The following is a 20840-nucleotide window of genomic DNA, read 5'->3' on the forward strand; positions in this document are numbered from 1 at the left end:
CTTCTGTTTAGTTGTTCAATCTATTGATGTGAGTGGTGTGTTGAAGTCTCCAACTACTATTGTAGAGATGACTATTTCTTCCTTCAGTTTTGTCAGAGCTTACTTTGTGTATTTTGGGGCACCCGGGTTAGATGCATAGATATTTATGACTGTTATTTCTTCCTGGTGGTTTGTCCCTTTTATTAATATATAATGGCCTTATGTGTCTCTTATAAATTTTTTGCATATAAAGTCCATTTTGTCTGATATTAGCAAAGCTATCCCTGCTCTTTTTTGATTACTGTTTGTATAGACATTTTTCCCCCAACGTTTCACTTTCAGCTGGTTTGTTTCCCTGGATCTAAGGTGAATCTCTTGTAGATAGCATATGGATGGCTCATGTCTTTTTATCTATGCTGTCAGCCTCTTTCTATGGGGTAGTTTAATCCATTCATATTCAACGATATTATTGTAAATGCATTATTTACTTTCACAATTTTATCCTTTAACTTTCGTATGTCATATCTTATTTTCATCTGTCATTTAACCCTTTTGGTTATTCTTTCTGATAGCCTTCCATTCTCTACTCTCCTCCAAGCCTCTGGGCTGTAGGGCTTCCTTTAGTACTTCTTGCAAAGAGGGATTCTTTTTTATGAGCTCTCTTAGTTTGTTTATTTGTGAATATTTTTATATCACCTTCATATTTGAAGGGGAGTTTTGCTTGATAAAGAATTCTTGCCTGGCAATTTTTCTCTTTCTGTATTCTAATTATATATACACCATCTTCTTGCCTACATGGTTACTGATGAGAAATCTGCACTATGTCTAACTGGGTGTCCCTTGTATGTGATGGTTTGCTTCTTCCTTGCTGTGTCACAATTTTCTCCTGTCTTTGATGTTTTGTATTCTGAGTAGTATGTGTCTTGGAGTAGATCTATTCAAGTTTATTCCGATTGGGGTATGATGTACTTCTTGGACATGTAAAATCATTCCTTTCATTGTGAAATTTTTAGCCATTAATTCCTCAAATCCTCTTTCTGCCCCTTTTCCTTTCTCTTCTTCTGGAACCTGCATGACACGTATGTTGTTGCACTTCACGTTATTCAACCCCTTGAGCCCTTGTCCAATTCTTCCATTCCTTCTTCTCTCTATTCTCTTCAATTTCAGCTGTTCTGTCTTTAGAACATCTTTCTATGATTTTGAGTCTGTTACATGCCTCTAATGGCTTTTTAATCTCACCTATTTTATCTTTAATCCCCCTAAGCACTGTTATTTTTCTATTTAGGTTTTCAAATTCTTTTTTGTGCTTGCCCAGTGTCTTCCTGATGTTCTTTATCTCTTTGGCCATATTGTCTTTCAACTCTTTGATGTGATTTAGGAGATTTAATGAATGTTGATGATTTGTTGTCCCAAATCCTGTGTCTAATATGGTGCTTTGATATATTCTTTTTCTTGAGCCTTATCTTCCTTTTTCTTAGTATGGCTTGTAATTTTTTTTGTTGGTGTGTAGTCATCTGATAATGATGGTGAGTTTACTCTGATGTTCAATTTCTCTCTCCTGCATAGGGATTTAGTGACAGGAGGCTGTGTGTTACTGCTGTTCTTTGATTCTTGGTTCAATCTAGTCTAGCTCTTCAGGATTGTCCCCATTTAGTTGCTCAAATCCAGGCCATGGTCCTAGTAATGGACTGCAAAGCAGCTTCCAAGGGCCTTGCACTAAGAGGCTATAAAGGCCTGAAAAAGTCTCCTTTATTTACTTCTATTTTCCTTGCCTGTACTTCTTTGGTCTGCCAGCAAATGGCACACTTGAGCACACCTCTCAGCTCAAACCCTGGTTGAAATGTGTTTGCTGTAACCCTGACCAGAACAATGTGGCAAGGGATCCTTCCTCAGGGCTATTAAGAGCCTCACAAATCAAACGTTCTCAGTTCCTGCTCTCCTTATTCTGCTGGCAGCCCCTTCACTTTTCCCGGGTAAGGAATAATTCCACTCATCTGTGTGAGGTCGACAACCAGTCTGGGGCAGTAGGGAGGGTGTGTCAGCGGGTCGGATCTCTTTAGTTCCCCGCCGGCTCTCACGACAAACGTGGTACAGCCCCGCTTGGCTGGAAGCACTTGTGGGACACAGCAGACCACATTTGTTGGCCAGAAGCTGAATCAGCCTTAGGCTGCCTCTTTCTCTCCCCCCCTTTCCTGGGGAGGTGGACCACTGTGACCCCACTCTGTAACTGGCAGCTGGAGGCTGGAGAATTTAAAGTGCTCAGGCTGGGGGTCTGGGTGCCGGCAGCTGCAGCTGCAGCTTTTCCTGAGTTGTACCATTGAGGTCCTTTTCCTTTTCTTTGCTCCTCCTGCTTCTGGGTGGTGTCGAGCCTTCCCCTGGTGTCCTAAGCCCTAGTGCATTTTTTCCAGGCTGTTTCTGCCTACCCTGTAGCTATTCTTCTAGGAGAGAGGTGAGTCTTATATCTCTCTAAACCTCTATCTTTCCAGAATTTCCATCGAATATTTAGCCTTTCATTTCTCAGACTCCAAAGTCACAGACAGAAATCTGTACCAGGGGGAAGTCTGGCTCTATTGGACAAGGGAAAGTGTTAGCCTAAGTATTTGGGCGCCTAGGTCTGAGGAGTAAGAAGACCACCTTTACATCCTGTCCCAAGGTACTTTTACCAAGGAAAGGTAGCGAGAAGAGGAGCCAGGGGAACAGAAACCCACGGTGCGTTGGTCCCCAGCTGGAGACTGTTGCTGAGGAGAGAGTTAATTAGACTTATACAAATAATGCTCTGGAGGGAAAAAAAATTAGTGTGAAGAGACCCAACATTTTACTGCATTTTGTCTTTTGACACCTATTACCTCTGTCTTCCTGACCATCTATTGCTCCCTCCTTCCTTTACTTCTTCTTTTCTTTTCTTCCTTTTTCCTCTATCCCTCTTTTCCTCCTTCTCTGTTCTCTCAATTCTACCAAGTGTTTGAGTTTCTCATTTTTGGTGAATGTTAGCATATTGTAACATTTGCTTTTATTAGTAGATTAACTAAATAAAAAGCATGGTTTGGGGAGCTTTAATGGTTAAAGACAGAAACTCAGAAAGGGATCAGTAAGTGACTAATGGGCCAGAGATTAGTAGGTTAGTGAAAACAAGCACAGGGGATCACAAATCTACCTTTAGGTAGTTGGGAAGATAGAGAATCTGTATCAAAAATTGACTAAAGAGGGAAGTGGACTTGGCCCAGTGGTTGGGGCATCCATCGACCACATGGGAGGTCCGCGGTTCAAACCCCACGCCTCCTTGATCTGTGTGCATCTGGCCCATTCCCAGTGCTGATACACGCAAGGAGTGCCATGACACGAAGGGGTGTCCCCACATAGGGGAGCCCCACGCGCAAGGAGTGCACCCCATAAGGAGAGCCGCCCAGCACAAAAGAAAGTGCAGCCTGCCCAGGAACGGCACCGCACACATGCTGCTGATGCAGCAAGATGACGACAACAGAAGCGGACAAAGAAACAAGACGCAGCAAATAGACACCAAGAACAGACAACCAGGGGAGGGGGGGAAATTAAATAAATAAATAAATCTTTAAAAAAAAAAAAAAAAAAAGTCGTTCAATCATGAAGAGAGAATACAGGGAGATTTTTGTAAAAGTCTGCTTGTGACTTATGGAATTCACACAATAATAATAATAATAAATAACTATGTAAGTTTCAATTCTATACTGGACTTTCAGCTTTTCTTGCCAAACTAGAAGTTAACCTAAATTCTATTCTTATATATTAGTAATTAAATATGACATTACAAAGTCATTGATGAGAATACCATAAGAAGAAATGCTTAAGATTACCTAATGTCATATGTTTTGAAACAGGTTGTATAGCAGATTTCTTTCAAATCATGAGTACTTATAAGATTGTTTTCTATCTGGTTAGCAGATTTTAGAATAAAAGAAATAAATACTACATTTAGTTTATATGTACATTTAAATAAATTTGATGCTTTTTATTAAAAAAAAAAACAGTCCTAGAAAAATTTAAACAGAAATATAAATGCTTGTGTTTCTAGACTGCATATAATTATGGTAAAATGATTTTTAACAGTAATTATTGAAAGCATTTTTAGTGTCAAAAGAAAATAACTTATTTTCATTTTTTCCTTAAACTAGGTTGTAGCTGACATTCTTGCTCAAGCAACAGTAAATTTCATAACGAAGAAAATTTTGCAGTAATTTGTTTGTTGCAAAATAACATAGGTCTCTCTGAGGAACAAAAACTGGAATTGATGCACTTTTTTTCAGTGCCCTAGAAAGTTGAAAGTTCTTTTATTGCTCAGATCATAGTCATATTCAAGAATTACATCTTTCATATTATATTTAAAATCTAAAGTAGCTAACAGCATAAAATGTATGTACTTTTATTTACATTAGGACAGTAAAATTTAATAGAACACTGAATATTTTCCTCATGAGTTCATGCCTTATAATCTAAATAAAAATTAAAATCAAGTTCTGCTTGATTAGTTAATGTTCTGAAACAAACTTTCAGAATCAGAGCTTTCTCAAAAGACTTTTAAGCACAGACAGAAAGAGAAAGTGTTTCTGGTATCATAAGTTGTTATCTATTTTGTGTTAAACACAAATATCTGTGACACTGCTCATGCCTGATATTTTCTTAAACTGCTGATGTGGTTCTTTATCCTTTTAGGTTCCAGGTAGTTTTCTACTACGACAAAGGGTCTTATAAAAATCCACAGAGCCTCCTCTGCCTGGGTCTCACAGGGGAGAGCTCCACGCTGTTTACTTCAAGCAGAGCCCTGCCAAGAGGAGGACTCGGCCAGATGAGTGGGGGCACATCTTTTCTTCAGACTTCATTTTCTGTCTTCCACAACAAATATTCCAAATTCTCAAGAGTACAGATTTGTGTTTCTAAACTGTTATGAGGAGAGATGGCTAAAGACTTCTGAAGGAACAATGTTCTTTTAAAATATTTTCATGCTGATTTTACACTCATTCTGAGAGTGAAACCACCCTAATTAAGATAATTTCAAATCCCTGATTAATCACAAAGTACAACATTAATAAAGGCTATTTTGTAGAAGCTCTTAAACAAATAATTTCAGAAATTATGAATCATGCGATACAACTGACAAAAAGGTAAACTTTCCAAGTACTATTTTTTTCTGTGAGAAGAGAGAATCTGACATCTAAGGCAATCTAATTATTCTTCAGAACAGTTTGCTATTTCTTGAGACCAACACCTGCAGTCTTTGAGTATTCATTACCTCCAGAAAGGGATGAAAATGAAAAGAAGTGCTCCTGTCCTGGAGGCTGTTATATTTAGAGGAGTAATGAAACTTTTTTAGATGACAGAATTTCTATTTCTTAATAGATTCTCTCATGGAAAAAAGTCCTTTAAAAAGTACAAAGTGAAGAGCCAAAGGAATCTGGAAAATTCAATAACAAGAGGAAACTGCTTCCTGTGGTACATACAGAAGTTACCTACCTTTGTGGAATATAGAACATATGTTGGGGAGGTGGTTTATAGAGGACTCCTTCATACACAGGCCACAGCCCACTTAAAATTCTGAAGAGAGAACTTTTCCCACAACCATTGGGACCAGTGATCAGTAGATGCATTCCTTCTTGTACCTAGAGTAAGGTATAAAATTACAAGCTGCAGTATTAAAAAATGACTTCATTTGGCAGCAATTTAAAGTGATTTGTTAAAAAAAAAAACTTTCAAATACATGATAACCTAGGATGGGCAAGGAATCAAAGGAAAATATATCAAGGCTAAGAACATCAAATGTGACTTTTGACTATGCTCTGAAGCTAACAGCACCATAAAATAATTCAATTCCAAAGAAAACAAATCTTCTAGGAATGAGCACTGGCTTATCAAAATTTAAGTGAGGTGTTGTTATCAGCTACTGTAGGCATAAGAAAAATATAACCACATGGGAAATGAGACAAACCATAAAATTTTAAATTAAAATATATTAAAATGTCATTTATATCAATATTTGATGAAATTTATATTGAATTGAAATACAATAGAAAGTCAGTTGTAGTTATTCACTACCTACAAGGCACAGGAATCCTAAAAGCCAGTTAGGTTTGTTACCTTTGAAATTCAGCAGTCTGATATGTTACAGAAATCATAAAAGCCCATAATCAGGAAGAAGATGATTCTAATTCTGCTTTATTTATGAATGGAGAGAATACATTTACCAAACAAGACAGAAGAAAGCAAGAGGATTGTAGTTTAGTCTTATGTCTAATGACTAAATTAAAAGGTATGTTTATAATATTCATTAATAAAGCAAACTATTTACCCATTATCTGTTAGGTGTTTCCCTTTAGAATCTTCTAGTTTATTTATCTTTTAAATCTAAACAGTTAAATTTCATGAGTTCCCCTTCTACCTAACAGGACTGAGAAGCTGTTTTATTAGGGTATTTCCAAGGGATTGTGAAGAACAAGGAAAAAGAACACCATTAGAAAAATTTGATCTACTCTTACTAAGGAAAATGATATGATAAGTGACATAAAAATTAATATAATATGAAAGAAAGGAAGGCATGAATCTATAGGATTTCTGTAGAGAGAGCTCTGTATATATGGAGACAAACATCTAAGGATCAATGAGAGAAAACATCATACTGAAAATACAAGGATGAAAGAGCACTGTATTATCAGCATTGTATCACGGCAAGGACCACTTGCTGTCTCTCCTTGATGACTCTTGGGCTATGTATAAATGAGCTCAAATCCTTTTGTGGTAGGAAGGTAGAGAGGGAGGAAGAAAGGGGAAGGGAAGGAAGAGTGAAGGAAGAAAGCCTGGTCAGGATGGAGGTCAGATAAAGGAACTGGGGATGGAGGTAATAAGAACACGTAACACCAGAGTATGATACAGACTCACAGTATACCTACATAACTAGATCCTTGGTCAGCAAACGCTGGTTGAATACCTGCCATGTGCCCGAAACTCTTTCAGGCAGAGGGATATAGGGCTATCCAAGAAAGACATGGACCCTGTTCTCAAGGAGTTTAGCTTCCAATGGTGGAGAGAGAGAGCAAAGAACACGCAATAAAAAATCAGCTATTGAAAAATGCTTTTGTGACAGCAGAACAGGGAGATGTGTCAGAGAAAGTTGGTGAAGCTTGGGGGCCTCATGGATTGGGCGGTCAGGAAAGTCCTCTTAGTGGAGGTCACATTTCAGTTAGGCTGGGTGTCAAGCAGCAGCCAGTCAAATGTGCGGCAAGAGCATCCAGGCGGTGGTGGGCAGCTAACAAAGGACGTAAGTCAGGAGCAAGCCCGAGTCTGTGAACTCTGACCACAGATATTTTTTTCTTCCTAAATGTAGGCAAACTGAAATGGTACTTTTTTTTAGGAGGTACTGGGGATTGACCCTGGATCTCATACATGTGATGTGCATGCCCAAACACTGAGCTACACCCACCCCACCTGAAATGCTATTTTGATAGATTAAAGTTCAGAGAAAATCCTGGGGAGAACCTAGAAAGAAATGATTTTGTGACTTGCTTGTGCCCTTTTACTAGACAGAGGATTAAAGGAATTTTCTTTTGTAGAAGCATATATACTTTCCAAATGGCTTTTAAATTTCTATAAAAAGATGAGAACATTTTCCTCTAGGAACCTATTTATTTTTCAATCCACGGCGAGAAAACAACTTCCAATTATCTTTTGGGGAACTGAGAATTTAAATGCAACTTGCCTAGTTAGAAAAAAAAATAATTATCAAAAAACATTATTATAGATGTATATTATAGAACTTCAAAATTTATAAGACCATTTTACTAGATTATTTTATTCATTTTATAAAAATATAAACTGAGCTCTGAATGGGAAAGAATTCTTCTAAAGAAAGGGTCTGATGTAGCCACAAAACAGAGCTAGCAGGTAGCAGAATTCAAGATTCTTATGCTATTTAATTAATGGAAAAACAAGAATTAATTTTGTAAAACTAGCCTGATCAAAACATTATGCAAAAATCCATAAATTACAAATTGCTAAACTATTAATAAATAATTGAATTTTCATATATGCCCCTTCAAATCATTTTTTTAATCCATTCAAGACATAGTAAATCACTAATATCTGTTAGCACTCATGTTCAGACCCTGATAATCAAATCACCATTTAAGGCCTATAGATTGGCTCTAAATATCTATGAATGAAAAAATAAGGCCTGACCAAAGTTAAAATACAATTTCTCTTAAATTTACTGACACAGCATTTTCCCCTTTTCAGTGCACCTCATTTAGTCCTTTTAACTTCCAGCACCCTTAGACGTTTGGAACTGCACCTATTAAGCCTAAACTGAGGACTATGCTAAAGGTATTAGCACGCGTGTTGTCATGTTTGTATTTCAGTTACCAAGTCCAGTCATGTCCTTGAACTAACCTCAATTGTCTTCACTACAGTCAGTAATGCTGGTCAGCAAATTATTTTGTATTTGAATTCCAAAATGTATGTTTGAATTTTGCAATATTTTAAACCAGGGTTTAGGTTTACTAGAGAGTTTCACATCTTAGTTTTTGTAGGGATAAGATTAGGATAATAATGAATGACTCTTACTCTCAACAGAGCTATAAGCTAAATCTTCTGATTATGTTTCCTAAAATTAGATGCAATTATTTAAAATAGATATTAAGTTTAGTGTGCCTTAACAGAATTAAATTTGCTAATAACCTCTACCCCTATATTTTAATAAATAAATTAAAATAAAAGTATTTTAAAATAATTCCTAAAAGGAAAAAATATTAAATTTTATTCCAGATAATAATTGCCACGGAACTTTACAACTGTTACCAAAAGTTACCTTGTATTAGCTCTCAGTGCACTGTAAGTTTGATTTTCAACCTGACAATAAAGCTGTAGAAATCAAGTTTTTCTTTCTCTCTGCTCTCTGGGGTGGTAACTGCTTCTATAATTGAGCCACTGTGCCTACCTTTCTTGCTTTCCCCTCCTTTGCATATGTTGCTCCAAGTATTTAATATAAGGTACATGAATTCTGAGTTGTTTTGTATTAGTGTGATGTCAACAACCAGAAGATTCTTGAATATCATCTTACTTTGAAGTTCAGCCTGGAAGCCACCACCTCTCCCGTTGGTGTAATTATGGGAACATTTTCACAAATAATTCCGTGATCCACATCAATAACTTTCCCTACAAGGTAAGGAATAGTGACAAAGTTATCACATGCTACTGATCATTAAACAACTTAAAATGCAACGCGGCATAAGAGATGAATTCATTACACAGATAATTTCACAGTAGTAAGTCACAGAACCAAATATAAACATAGATAACTCTATGGAAAACAAAGCTTTATGTAAATTTGGACATTCTGACATCTATTTGCAAAATCTTTCTCAGAAATATTATTTTATAATAATCAAATGTCAATAACATAACAAGAACAACCTTACACAACCCAGGGATACTCCTTATAACTACTTTATTTCCCTAAATTAACTTTTACTACAGAAAAACACAGTGCTGCAAAAAGGGAATTAAAATCTAGAATAATATAATTTTAAAAATTATGATAACCAAACTTAACTTAAAAATATACAATAATGAAGAACAATATATTAGTTCTAATTTTATTTATTAGTTGAATTTTAAAAGCAATAATAATGCTGGACATTTTTCCTAAATAAAGGTAGCATAACAATGTTTTTATTTTGGTGATATTACTCATAAACCCTCATATTGTAATATTAACTGTAGGAATAACTATTTAAGTAACTAAATGTTGCTCCCTTATAACTGTTAAAAGTTAACTTATGATAAGTATTGGTTCTGTTGATAAAATGAACAATTAAATAGAGGAAAATATATGAACACTTGTGTTTAATACCTTTGATTGCCAAGGTGTCACTGAGGGGTAATTCTATTTTAGCTTCATTCTTGTTATGGCTTTCGGTCTCTTGAACAACAGTTGTTCTTTTATAAATGCCTCTTTTCACTTCATCAAAAACCCAAAACATATTGTACACTCGAGCAGTGTAGCCTGCTAATTCAGTGATCTAAAACCAACAAAGAGATCAACAGGGTTAAATATCGAAGACAGATTATTAAACAAATATGTAATCATATAAGCTTCTCAATTTAACCTCAAGGATTCTATTTTATTAAACATGAGGAAAACGTAATATATCTGATACAAAGTAGGGATGGTAATAAAACTTACAAAGGGACCAATACAGCAGCACATCAATGTAAGTCTGATTGAAATTATAAAAATAGATTTAAAATTTATTCACTAGAGTCAGGGTTCAAAATGAAATGGAAAGACCTGAGATATTACTGAGTCAAATTTCTGATTTAATCCATTGACATGAGAAATTTCATTTCCAGAAAATAAAAATTTTGTGAAAAGCTTAAGTTCGTTTAGTGAAACAATGATCCTTTATCTTTGGCATCTTTTTTCTATTTTCTAAAAATGTATTTATATGTTATTATGAAATGAGTGTTCTGGGGCCAAACTGACTGCCAAAATTCCTGTGTTTGGCCAGAGAAAAAACTTCTGCTAGTAGATACCAATACTGAGAGTGAGCTTGGTGAAAAGCACTAGCTCTTTTCAGTCCAAATAACACAATCCAGCTTATTTTCAAGCCAAATTGAGCTGAGCCTCCTGCTGCTTCGCTACTAAGAGAACAACCTGTTATCAAGGGGTCGTGAGAGGCGACTTCTTCCAAAACCATCCTTCTAAGTGAAAAGAAAAGCGCAAAGACCACTCCCTTAGAGAAATGTATACTAGGACGCTGGTACCAATAAGCAAGGTATGCCTCTCAAAACAATTAATAAAAATACAACAATGATGACATTTGCATAAGATGTTTTTGTGCATGCAAAACGTAACAGAAAATGAGAAGGTATTATAGTAAAAAGCCCTCTCTCACAAGTTGTACTGAGTGAAAGGTCTGTAATTACAGTAATATTCAATTTCTATATTTTAATGTTATAGCTATTTGAAGGTTAATTTCTAAAACATTATCTAAAAGAGCTTCTTGAATTCCCAACAAGAGGAAAACAGAGCTAATAATTCATAAAATACAGATTCAACGAAACCTGAGTAAATACAAATATATATGAAAAGGAAAAAATCCCTCATATATTCCAAAACCAAAAGTAGGGGCCAAATAAATAAAGGCAGGAGGCAATGTGTTGGTAGAATGGGATGGGGGTGGGGAAGGCAGGAAGCGCCTGAAAAAGGCTGAGAACATGCCTGTGGGTAAATGACTTGAAGAATCCAGGCAGGGGATTTGCTCTAGGTTCCTCACTTTGAAAAGGAACCTTGGTCCCTTCAGAGCAGGCGGTGACTGTTATGGTGCTTTCCTGTGCTGCCACAGAAAATTCCTTAGAAGTGAACTTTCTACGATTCAAAGCACATTCAGGCGAAATAAAGCAAAATGCAATTATTTGCTGAATGAAGAACACCTAGAAAACTAATTCATATCATTTCTGTGACTTAGAAAAGTGTTTTAATATGAGCAAAATCTTGACTTGTCACTTAATATAATAAACATTTTATTATATTTTAAAAACCTATCCCAAAGACAGTGTTTCCAGAATGTGAAAACTACTGTTTGAAATTTTTTTTTTAAAAATTGAATTGTTTTGACTACATGGTCCTAAACAATTGGTTTTATTTTTTTTTTAAGACTTATTTTTCATTTCTCTCCCCTTCCCCACCGCCCCCACCCCCGCCAGTTGTCTGCTCTCTGTGTCCATTTGCTGTCTGTTCTTCTGTGACCACTTCTATCTTTATCAGTGGCATGGGAATGTGTTTCTTTTCTTGCATCATCTTGCTGTGTCAGCTCTCCGTGTGTACGGCACCATTCCTGGGCAGGCTGCACTTTCTTTTGTGCTGGGTGGCTCTTCTTATGGGGCGCACTCCTTGTGCGTGGGGCTCCCCTACACGGGGACACCCCTGGGTGACACGGCACTTCTTGCACTGCGCATGGGCCAGCTCCACACGGGTCAAGGAGGCCCGGGGTTTGAACCATGGACCTCCCATGTGGTAGACGGACGCCCTAACCACTGGGCCAAGTCCGCTTTCCTTTATTTATTTATTTATTTTTTAAAACTTGATTGAATAAATAAACTGTTATATTGAAAAGTTCTGTCAGCAAATCACAAAATTTTTAGCTCTTTTTTTGTGGTTGATTCAAGGCTGATTTAATAGAGAGCTAAAATTTATTATGGTGCTATAGTTATTTATATTGATATGAAAGTCACAAGAGTAATTAATATAGGTGAGAATTACTATCCATGTAAATATTAACATCTGAATTAAATACGGTAGTTTTCAGTCTTAACCCTGTACTATTTGCAAGTCTTTTTTTTTTTTTTTAAAGATTTATTTATTTATTTAATTCCCCCCCTCCCCTGGTTGTCTGTTCTCTGTGTCTATTTGCTGCGTCTTGTTTCTTTGTCCGCTTCTGTTGTCGTCAGCGGCACGGGAAGTGTGGGCGGCGCCATTCCTGGGCAGGCTGCTCTTTCTTTTCACGCTGGGCGGCTTTCCTCACGGGCGCACTCCTTGCGCGTGGGGCTCCCCCACGCGGGGGACACCCTTGCGTGGCAGGGCACTCCTTGTGCGCATCAGCACTGCGCATGGCCAGCTCCACACGGGTCAAGGAGGCCCGGGGCTTGAACCGCGGACCTCCCATGTAGTAGACGGACGCCCTAACCACTGGGCCAAAGTCCATTTCCCTATTTGCAAGTCTTAATACCATTCTTTCAATGAATATTTATTGGGCATGTACTATATTACAAGCATTAAAATTGATATTGGTAATGCAATATCCTCGCAAGGCGCTCAGGGTCTGGTGGAGGAGACAGACAATCATAATGTGGAAAACAAGAGATGGCCTGTGCCACAGAGAACTCTGCAGAGAAGGCAGAGAGGAAGTAGAATAGCAAAAAGGTTTCCTACGCAGTTGGTGAGGCTTGAACTGTCATGAATGATGAGTGAAAGTTTGCAAGGTATGTAAGTAATGTTAGCTATTATTTATTGAGTGCTTACTAAGTCTTGTTTTAAGTATTAAACATATATTAACTCTTTAAAGTCTTACTAAGTCAGTTATACAAAGTCATTTTATAGATGAGGAACCAGACAGGGTTAAGGAACTTGACCAAGGGAAAAAAAAAAAGAAGTAAATATTAGGGCAAAAATTGAAATCTAGGCACTTTGGTTCCAGAGTCTATAACTAAAGGAAGTTTAGTTAAAAACAAATGTCATACTATAGACAAAAAAAGGAATAATAATTGTTGGTATAAAACTTAAACATAGTATTAATAGCAACATTCTTGGAAGTTGCTGTTCTTAATTTACCTGATTATGCTTTTAAGCAATTTTTGATAAAGATATGCTTCCAAAATACTAAGTGTATCTGGTAATTTACATTTTTTCTTCATTTCCATATATTTTATTTTAATCAAATTGAGAATACAAAATGCCAATACCTCTTTGTATGAAGACATAATCCTTTCAATAGCATCAGCTCCAGAGGCCAATAAATTTCGAGCAGTGGTAAAGGCTTCTGTCCGTTCGCTAACCATAGCTTGTTTCTGGCCATCCTCTAAATCTAAAAGCAAGTTACAAAACTATTGAATTTTTCCAAGTAACTAAATGTTTTATTTTATACAAAGTAAGTTGTGGCTAAAACAACCACATTAATTTTTCATTAGAATCAAAAATTTCCTAAAATATAATAAATTTTTGAAAATACCGTGTTTATCTCAGATCTTGTTTAAACCTCCCATTTGTTTTATTATGTTTTTCTAGGAGAAGAGTTAGAACAATTCAATGTATGAACTGAAACTATTTTCATTTTGCATTTTTTCAACTCTTTCCATGTCTAACTCTCTGCCCTTATCACAGCTGCTCTGGAAATAAAATACCACTAACTTGAACAAAAGCAAATATTTTTGGTGTGGTTTCTTTAATAGAAATGGGAAATAGCTGACCCTCATAATCTAGCCCGTCTACCTGTCTCAACCCACTTTTACTCTATGTTCCAACACCCCAAACATGCCACACTTCATAAGTCCTCTGTGGTTTGCTTATGTGAGTTCCTCCGACTTTAGTATCTGTCCCTCACTTTTATTGCCTACCTCTTTCTCCTTTAAGAATTAACTCTATAGCATAGCTTTTCCTGAAAACACTTATCTCTTCTAAAAGACTATAAAGTTCCTTGATGATCAAAATGGTATTTATTAGTCTTTATTCCTTATTGAGCAGAGTGCCTACTATAGAGTCCTCTTTACTATGGAGCAGATGGATGGATAGATGGATGGATGGATGATGGATGGATAGACATCCTTCATACCTGTCTACTATAAAGTCCTTCTTACTGTGGAGCTGATGGATGGATGGATGAATGGATGGATATCCTAAATAACTGTCTACTATGGAGTCCTCCTTACTGTGGAGCGGATGGATGAATGGACAGAAGGATGAACATCCTAAATAACTGTCAAGGTAGAACTGTGGTTAAGAGTCAGGAGTCAGAGTAGGTTTATATGCAAGCTCTACTACTTTACTGGTTTTATGACCAAGGGAGAGCCATTTCTCCTATCCAATCCCCTCTTCTCATCTGTGAGATGAGGGAAATAATAGTACAGCCTTAAACAACCCTATCTCAAAGGGTAATTGTGGAGTTTCAATGACGTATTAGCCTGATATATGGTCCATTTTAAGTACTCTAAATGTTAGTTATTTTTTCTCTCTAGTTATTATTACTATTATCACATAACTACTCAATTTTAGTCTTATTCCCAAAATTACCTTCTCCAGTCTATTACTTTAATCTTTCCATAAATTTGATTCTCTAACTGGTCCTTCTGTAGATTATCTCCAAAGTTTAAAATTAGATGCTATTGATTAGTGAATAAATTGGCATAAAAATTGGTTTTGCTTTTATGACAATGTAAATATACAACTACAACTTCTGCCCTGCTATGACATCCAGATATTTTTAGCTTTACTTACTCATAGCTGATTTTTAAAGATCTCTGCACATGACATAAGGTAAAATTTACCCAGCAAAGATTTACTGAACACTTAGGTATGCAAGAAATTAGGCAAGGGGCTATGGGACATATAAGTACAAATGTGATACAGATTCTTCCCTTAGGGAGCTTACAGTCTGGTAGGAGAGAGAAGATAAGTTCCAAAACAACTATACAGAACAGCCTATGGTGAAGGCTAAAGTGAGGTATTTGAAGGAGGCAAAAATTATTTCTTGATGCAAGGGACAGGAAATGTTTCATGGAGGAGCAGACTTTGAGGGAGACCTTGAAGAGCAGATACAATTTTTGTAAGTCATAAGTACAACATAAACAGTGGCACAAAGAAGGAAATGTCAAGCAATTCTGATGGAATGACAATAGTCTGATCAGGCTAGAGTATGGGTTGGTGTCAGGTACTGATTTCACTGAGAATCAGAATCACCATGATCTTTTACAATACTATAGTATGGCCTCTAGTCTCCTAGCCCTATCGATAATCACTGCTTTAGGAAACTACTTCTAGGGAGTATGCATTAAAGAAGGGGAAAAAAGGCTGATGTGCACTGGAATAAGTAGGGAGTGAAAGACAGAATGGGAATAGAATGTAGATATTCTTAGACATATTTTAAATACATGATAAAATTTAGATATCTACCAAAAAAATGTACCAAAGAATGAATTCTCAGCAAGCTACCAAAATAGCGAACGGCTAGATCAGTTAAAGCACTAAGAATAGTTTTGGTTCATAAAGAATCTGGCTGATGATCTAAAATAAACATGGGATTTTACAAATTAGGGTTAAGAGGGGTTTGGAGAGCAGCTTTCATTGACAGCCTATGTTAAGAGGAAGAAAACACTACTAGTGCAGATAGACTGTTGTTAGATACGGCATAGTAATTTCCATGTTGCTTTGGCAGATTAATGCCTTTTGGGTTTTCTTCATGTGTTTAGCAATAAAATAACAAATAGCTCCCCACAGATTTCATGTGACTTTTATTCTACTGGCTGTTGTTTAGCAGGTACTGTGAGAGCAGTGTCAGTACTATTTTGTTATGCATACAAATAGCCAACTGCCTGACCTCCATGACAAGGCCAGATTCCTTGGTGTCAGAGATATAAATCCATGACCTAAAATATTCATCTACTTTTATTCTGGGTCAACAAATTTATTTTCTTAACCAAATTTTTAAAGCATATTTTTTCAAATATTCCTTATTTAAGGATTTAATCTTTAACATTATACCTGCTTATTTTACTGCTACATGTGAACTCAAATAGTAATAAGTATATAACGAAACATAATCATATCCATTGCTACTTCACTGAAAGGTAATAAAGGATTTAAAAACTAAGGTTATTCCTTTGCACTTTTTCTCCCTTTGGCATTATAATGCAAGTCTATTTCCCTTCCTTTATTTTTTGTATGTGTCACATTGGCAAATCCCGTCAAAAATATATGGTCTTAACCTACCTCACATGAAATGGAAAAATCAGTTTTAAATGGAATGAAGACCTGAATGTGAAATGAAAATCCAATAAAGTTTCTAGAAGATAAAATTGGAGAATATCTTTATGATGCTTTAGGCAAGTATTACTTAAACAGGACATAAAACCACTAACCACAAAGAAAGAGATTGATAAATTGAACTAAGTTAAAATTATAAACTTCTCTTAGACATTGTTATGGAATGAATAGGCAAGACACAGAGTTGGAAAATATTTTTGTCATCTTCATATATAGATGACAAAAGATTCAAGATGAATGTATTCAAGATAAGTGCAAATTAAAACCATAATGAAGTACTACGAGACACCCGTGAGAATCTGGACTATGTAAGAACTTTTACAAATCAATAAGAAAAAAAACAACAGATAAGCCAATTTAAAGACGAGCAAAAAACTTAAAGGCACTTCACAAGAAAAGATGACCAAATGGCCACCAAACAAATGAAAAGTGCTTATTTACATTAGTCATCAGATAAGTACAAATTAAAACCAAAATGAAGTGCTACAATACACATGAGGATGGCTGTTATGAAAAAGACTGACAATACCAAATGCTGATAAGGAAGTGGAGCAAATTAGAACCCTCATATAGTACTGGTGGAAATGTTAATTGGTAGAACTTCTTAGGAAAGCTGTTTTGCAGTATCTACTAAGGCTGAACATATGCATATACTACGATCTAGAAGTTCTAGATATGGAAGCTTCTGGGGTGCTAGTAAGGCTCTGTTTCTGAGTGGTGATTACGTGGATGTTTTCACTTTAGGACAATTCATTGGGTGGTACACTAATGATTGTTTTTTTGTTGGCATGTATGCTATATTTTTTAAAAGTATAGCTATTCATATGCGTTGTTAATAGTTGCTAGGTTAATTGGCCAACAGAAGGGAAATTATATCCAAATTGAACTACAATGTAATAGGAAATTTCAATAATTTGGCATTGGAATATAAGAAATGATTATGTGGCCAGAGCTATGATATAATTTCATTTTACCAGGGTGCAGGCAGGGTTTAATTCCATTCCACCAGCAACGTTTTTCAGTTGCTATTTCTCATATGCCACCTGCTGTGGACTGAACTGCATACCCCAAGATTAGTCTGCAGGCTGGTGGGTGTGGATCCATTGTGAATAAGATCTCTTCAAGATTTTACTTCAGCTAAGGTATGGCCTAAGTGAATCAGGTTGGGTTTTAATCCAGACTACCGGAGTTCTTTACAAACAAGTCAGACAGAGGCAAGTCACTGGAAGCAGCCTGGAGCTGGAAGTGCACAGAACCCTTAAGAGAAAGGAGCAGACACTGCCATGTGCCTTGCCATGTGAAACAAAAGCCGAGGACCAAGGAGAGCTGGCAGCCAGGCCCAGAATGACAGTCTTCTGGGTAAAAGCACAGCCTTGCTGAAGCCTGATTTTACCCTTCTCCTAGCCTCAAAACCTTGAGCCAATAAATTCCCATCATTTTATTGGCGCATTTTCGGGACTTGGAGTTGTCCTGACTGATATTGCAGGGACAGATGCAGGACATTATATATCCTGCCATAACCCACTGAGTGGACTGGGAGAGAGTGTGAACTACAACATAAACTAAATCCATGCTGTGTAGCAGTGCTCCAAAATGTACTCATCAAATGCAATCAATGTACCATACCAGTGAAAGAAATTGTTGATGTGAGGAGTGGGGGGTGTGGAGAGTGGGGTATATGGGAACCTCTTATGTTTTTTAATGTAACATTTTGTTGATCCATGTATCTTTAAAAAAAAAAAGAGATAATAAAATTAAAATGTGAAAATGAAAAAAAAGTCAGATATCATTAAAAATTTTTTTTCATCGTTTAGGTCAACCTATTGTATGGTTACTTGTTTTAGCAGCGAGGAAACTAAAACACCACCTCACACTCATAGCGCACTGACATGCAGACACTAGCGGCAATGCCAGTGGCTTAGTTGCTCCCTTCCTTGCCTTCTAGATGGCTGTGATAAGGTGTGGCAGGAGCGAGATATACGTAGCTTTGCTTGGGCTTGTGTAGAACTGCTCCTGCCATAAAGAGAAAAAAGGTAGCCTACTAACATTAGAAAGTTGAGATAAGGGAGCAGATGTAGTCCAGTGGTTGAGCACCTGCTTCCCATGTATGAGGTCCTGAGTTAAATCCCCAGTACTTCCTTTCAAAAAAAAAAAGAAAGAAAATGCTTAAAAACTTGAGATAATAGCTCTCAGGTCACTTTTGTTCACATATTTTTAGTTGTTCTCAATAAAAAGCAAAGAGAGATCATATCTTTTAAAAAATAGGGAAGTGGATGTAGCTCAAGCAGCTGAGTGTCCACTTACCACATGGGATGCCCCAGGCTCAGTTCCTGGTGTCTCCTAAAGAAGATGAAGTAGAGAGGGAACTGACGCAACAAGATGACACAAGATGACACAAAGAGACACAACGAGGAAACACAATGAGAGATACAGTAAGTAGGGAGCGGAAGTGGCTCAAGCACTTGGGTGCCTCCCTTCGGCATGGGAGGTCCTAGGTTTGGTTACCTGTGCCTCCTAAAAAGAAGACAAGCAGACACAGAGAGCACACAATGACCAGACAGAGAGCAGACAGTGAGCACAAACAAAGGGGAGGGGGGATAAATAAAATAAATCTTTAAAAAATAATAATACTATATTAGAAATTATATATAATTAACTATTTCAATGTCTCTTTTCCAACCATTTGGTCCCATGATTATTTTGTCTCAGACTGAAGTCCCTTATAAAATCAGTTTCAATACAGGAAACATGAAGGCAGCATGGTACACCAGGAAAAGTGCTGCATAGGAGGTACATAATGAGTCTTCCATTTTTAGCGCTCCCACTACCATCTGCTGGCCTGAGGCAAAGCTTAGACCTCCCCGGGCCTTCACAAGGAGACTAGATGACTTGTAAGCATCTCTTCTGATGTGAAAATGGTGTGATTCCATATGCAGTCTTTAAATGTGAACCTGAGTATAAACATAGCCCTGTCCTTACCATAAGATTTCAATTAAATTTGGAGGTAGATGGAATAGCAAAACTACTACTGAACTATTGTTTTTCTACTCCAAAACAAAATCTATACAGCTTCTTCCTCTTATTTGCATTTTCACTTACAAAAGCCTTGCTCCTTTAACAATAATAATAATCATGCTAGCCACGAGTAGGCACTGGTCTAAGCACTTTACACATGTGAGGTGCTCTAATCCTCGTAACAACCCTGCTATGACTCTCCCCATTTTGGAGATGAGGAAATTGAGGCACGAGAAAGTTACATCATTTTCCCAAGGTCATAAACCAGAAGGGAGAAGAGTCAGCATTTGAACCCAACAATCTGACTCCAGTGGCCACAGGTATGAGTATAATAAATATCAACAACTGCTTCTACCTGAGTTCTTACTAGTCCCGTACTATATAAAAGCAGAGTATATAGGAATCCTGTATTTTATGCTTAGTTGTTCTGTAAGCCTGCAACTTCTCTAATAAAGAAAAAAAAAAGTACTCAATATCTAATTTCATAACAACTCTGAAAGACATATATTGTTATCCTTATAACTGAGATAGGGGAACTAAGGCACATATACAGTTTACATAACGTTCCCAATAGTAAAACCAAGATTTGAACAGTGGCTTGCATCTTTCTTTATTCTCTTCCTTTCACCTGTCCCATCTTCTCCATTTCTATTTGCCCCTCCTCTCTTTTACCCTTTTTTTTTTCTTTCTTTGCGTTAAAACGGTATAGTAGCACACTCTTAATTCATCTCTAACATAAGGAACAACTCCAGGCGCAAATGTAAATTAAGAATAAAGACTAGATTAGAATATATGACATGTAATCCCAAAACCTAAAGCTTCAAAGATATATCATTAACTGGTAATTAAAATGAAGTAATTTTATCTGAGTAAAACGATAACTCAGCATTTTCATGTGTTAAGTCATTGTAGGTCATATATATTTAATAAATACATTCAATAACAACTTTAGAAATTACAGAAGCTATTGAATCACCTTTCATAATAATGTCATCTGAATTCGTATTTGATTTTATGAGATTCTTACATGGTTTTTTCTCTGTAACAAAATTTGCTTTTGAAAAGACATTTTTAAGAAATACTTTGTTTCACTTGCATCAACAAAATTATTAGGATTTAAAGTTTTAATGTTGTTTATTTAATTTAATATGGTATTTTTCAGGATTTGTAGGGTTTATTTTAAAATATTTTATTACTTCAGTTACAGAAGTAAGCTTATTAGATTCTCTGCATACACTGTTTACTTCTTACTGGTCCCTGTGGGTTAATTTGTCACCATTAATAGCTGCAT

General features: G+C 36.5%; 1 protein-coding gene across 1 annotated transcript in view; it reads right to left on the reverse strand.

The window, feature by feature from the left end:
• ABCD2 (ATP binding cassette subfamily D member 2) overlaps positions 1-20840 on the reverse strand; it is a 75227-nt gene that overhangs the window by 50586 nt on the left and 3801 nt on the right. The window contains exons 3-6 of the mRNA XM_004471254.4: positions 13462-13583; positions 9851-10019; positions 9059-9153; positions 5464-5609 (exon numbers count right to left, since the gene is read on the reverse strand). Coding sequence (XP_004471311.2) covers positions 5464-5609; positions 9059-9153; positions 9851-10019; positions 13462-13583 — 532 coding nt within the window. The remainder of the gene's footprint in view (positions 1-5463; positions 5610-9058; positions 9154-9850; positions 10020-13461; positions 13584-20840) is intronic.

Source organism: Dasypus novemcinctus, chromosome 12 (assembly GCF_030445035.2).
Source record: "Dasypus novemcinctus isolate mDasNov1 chromosome 12, mDasNov1.1.hap2, whole genome shotgun sequence".
Classification (NCBI taxonomy): domain Eukaryota; kingdom Metazoa; phylum Chordata; class Mammalia; order Cingulata; family Dasypodidae; genus Dasypus; species Dasypus novemcinctus.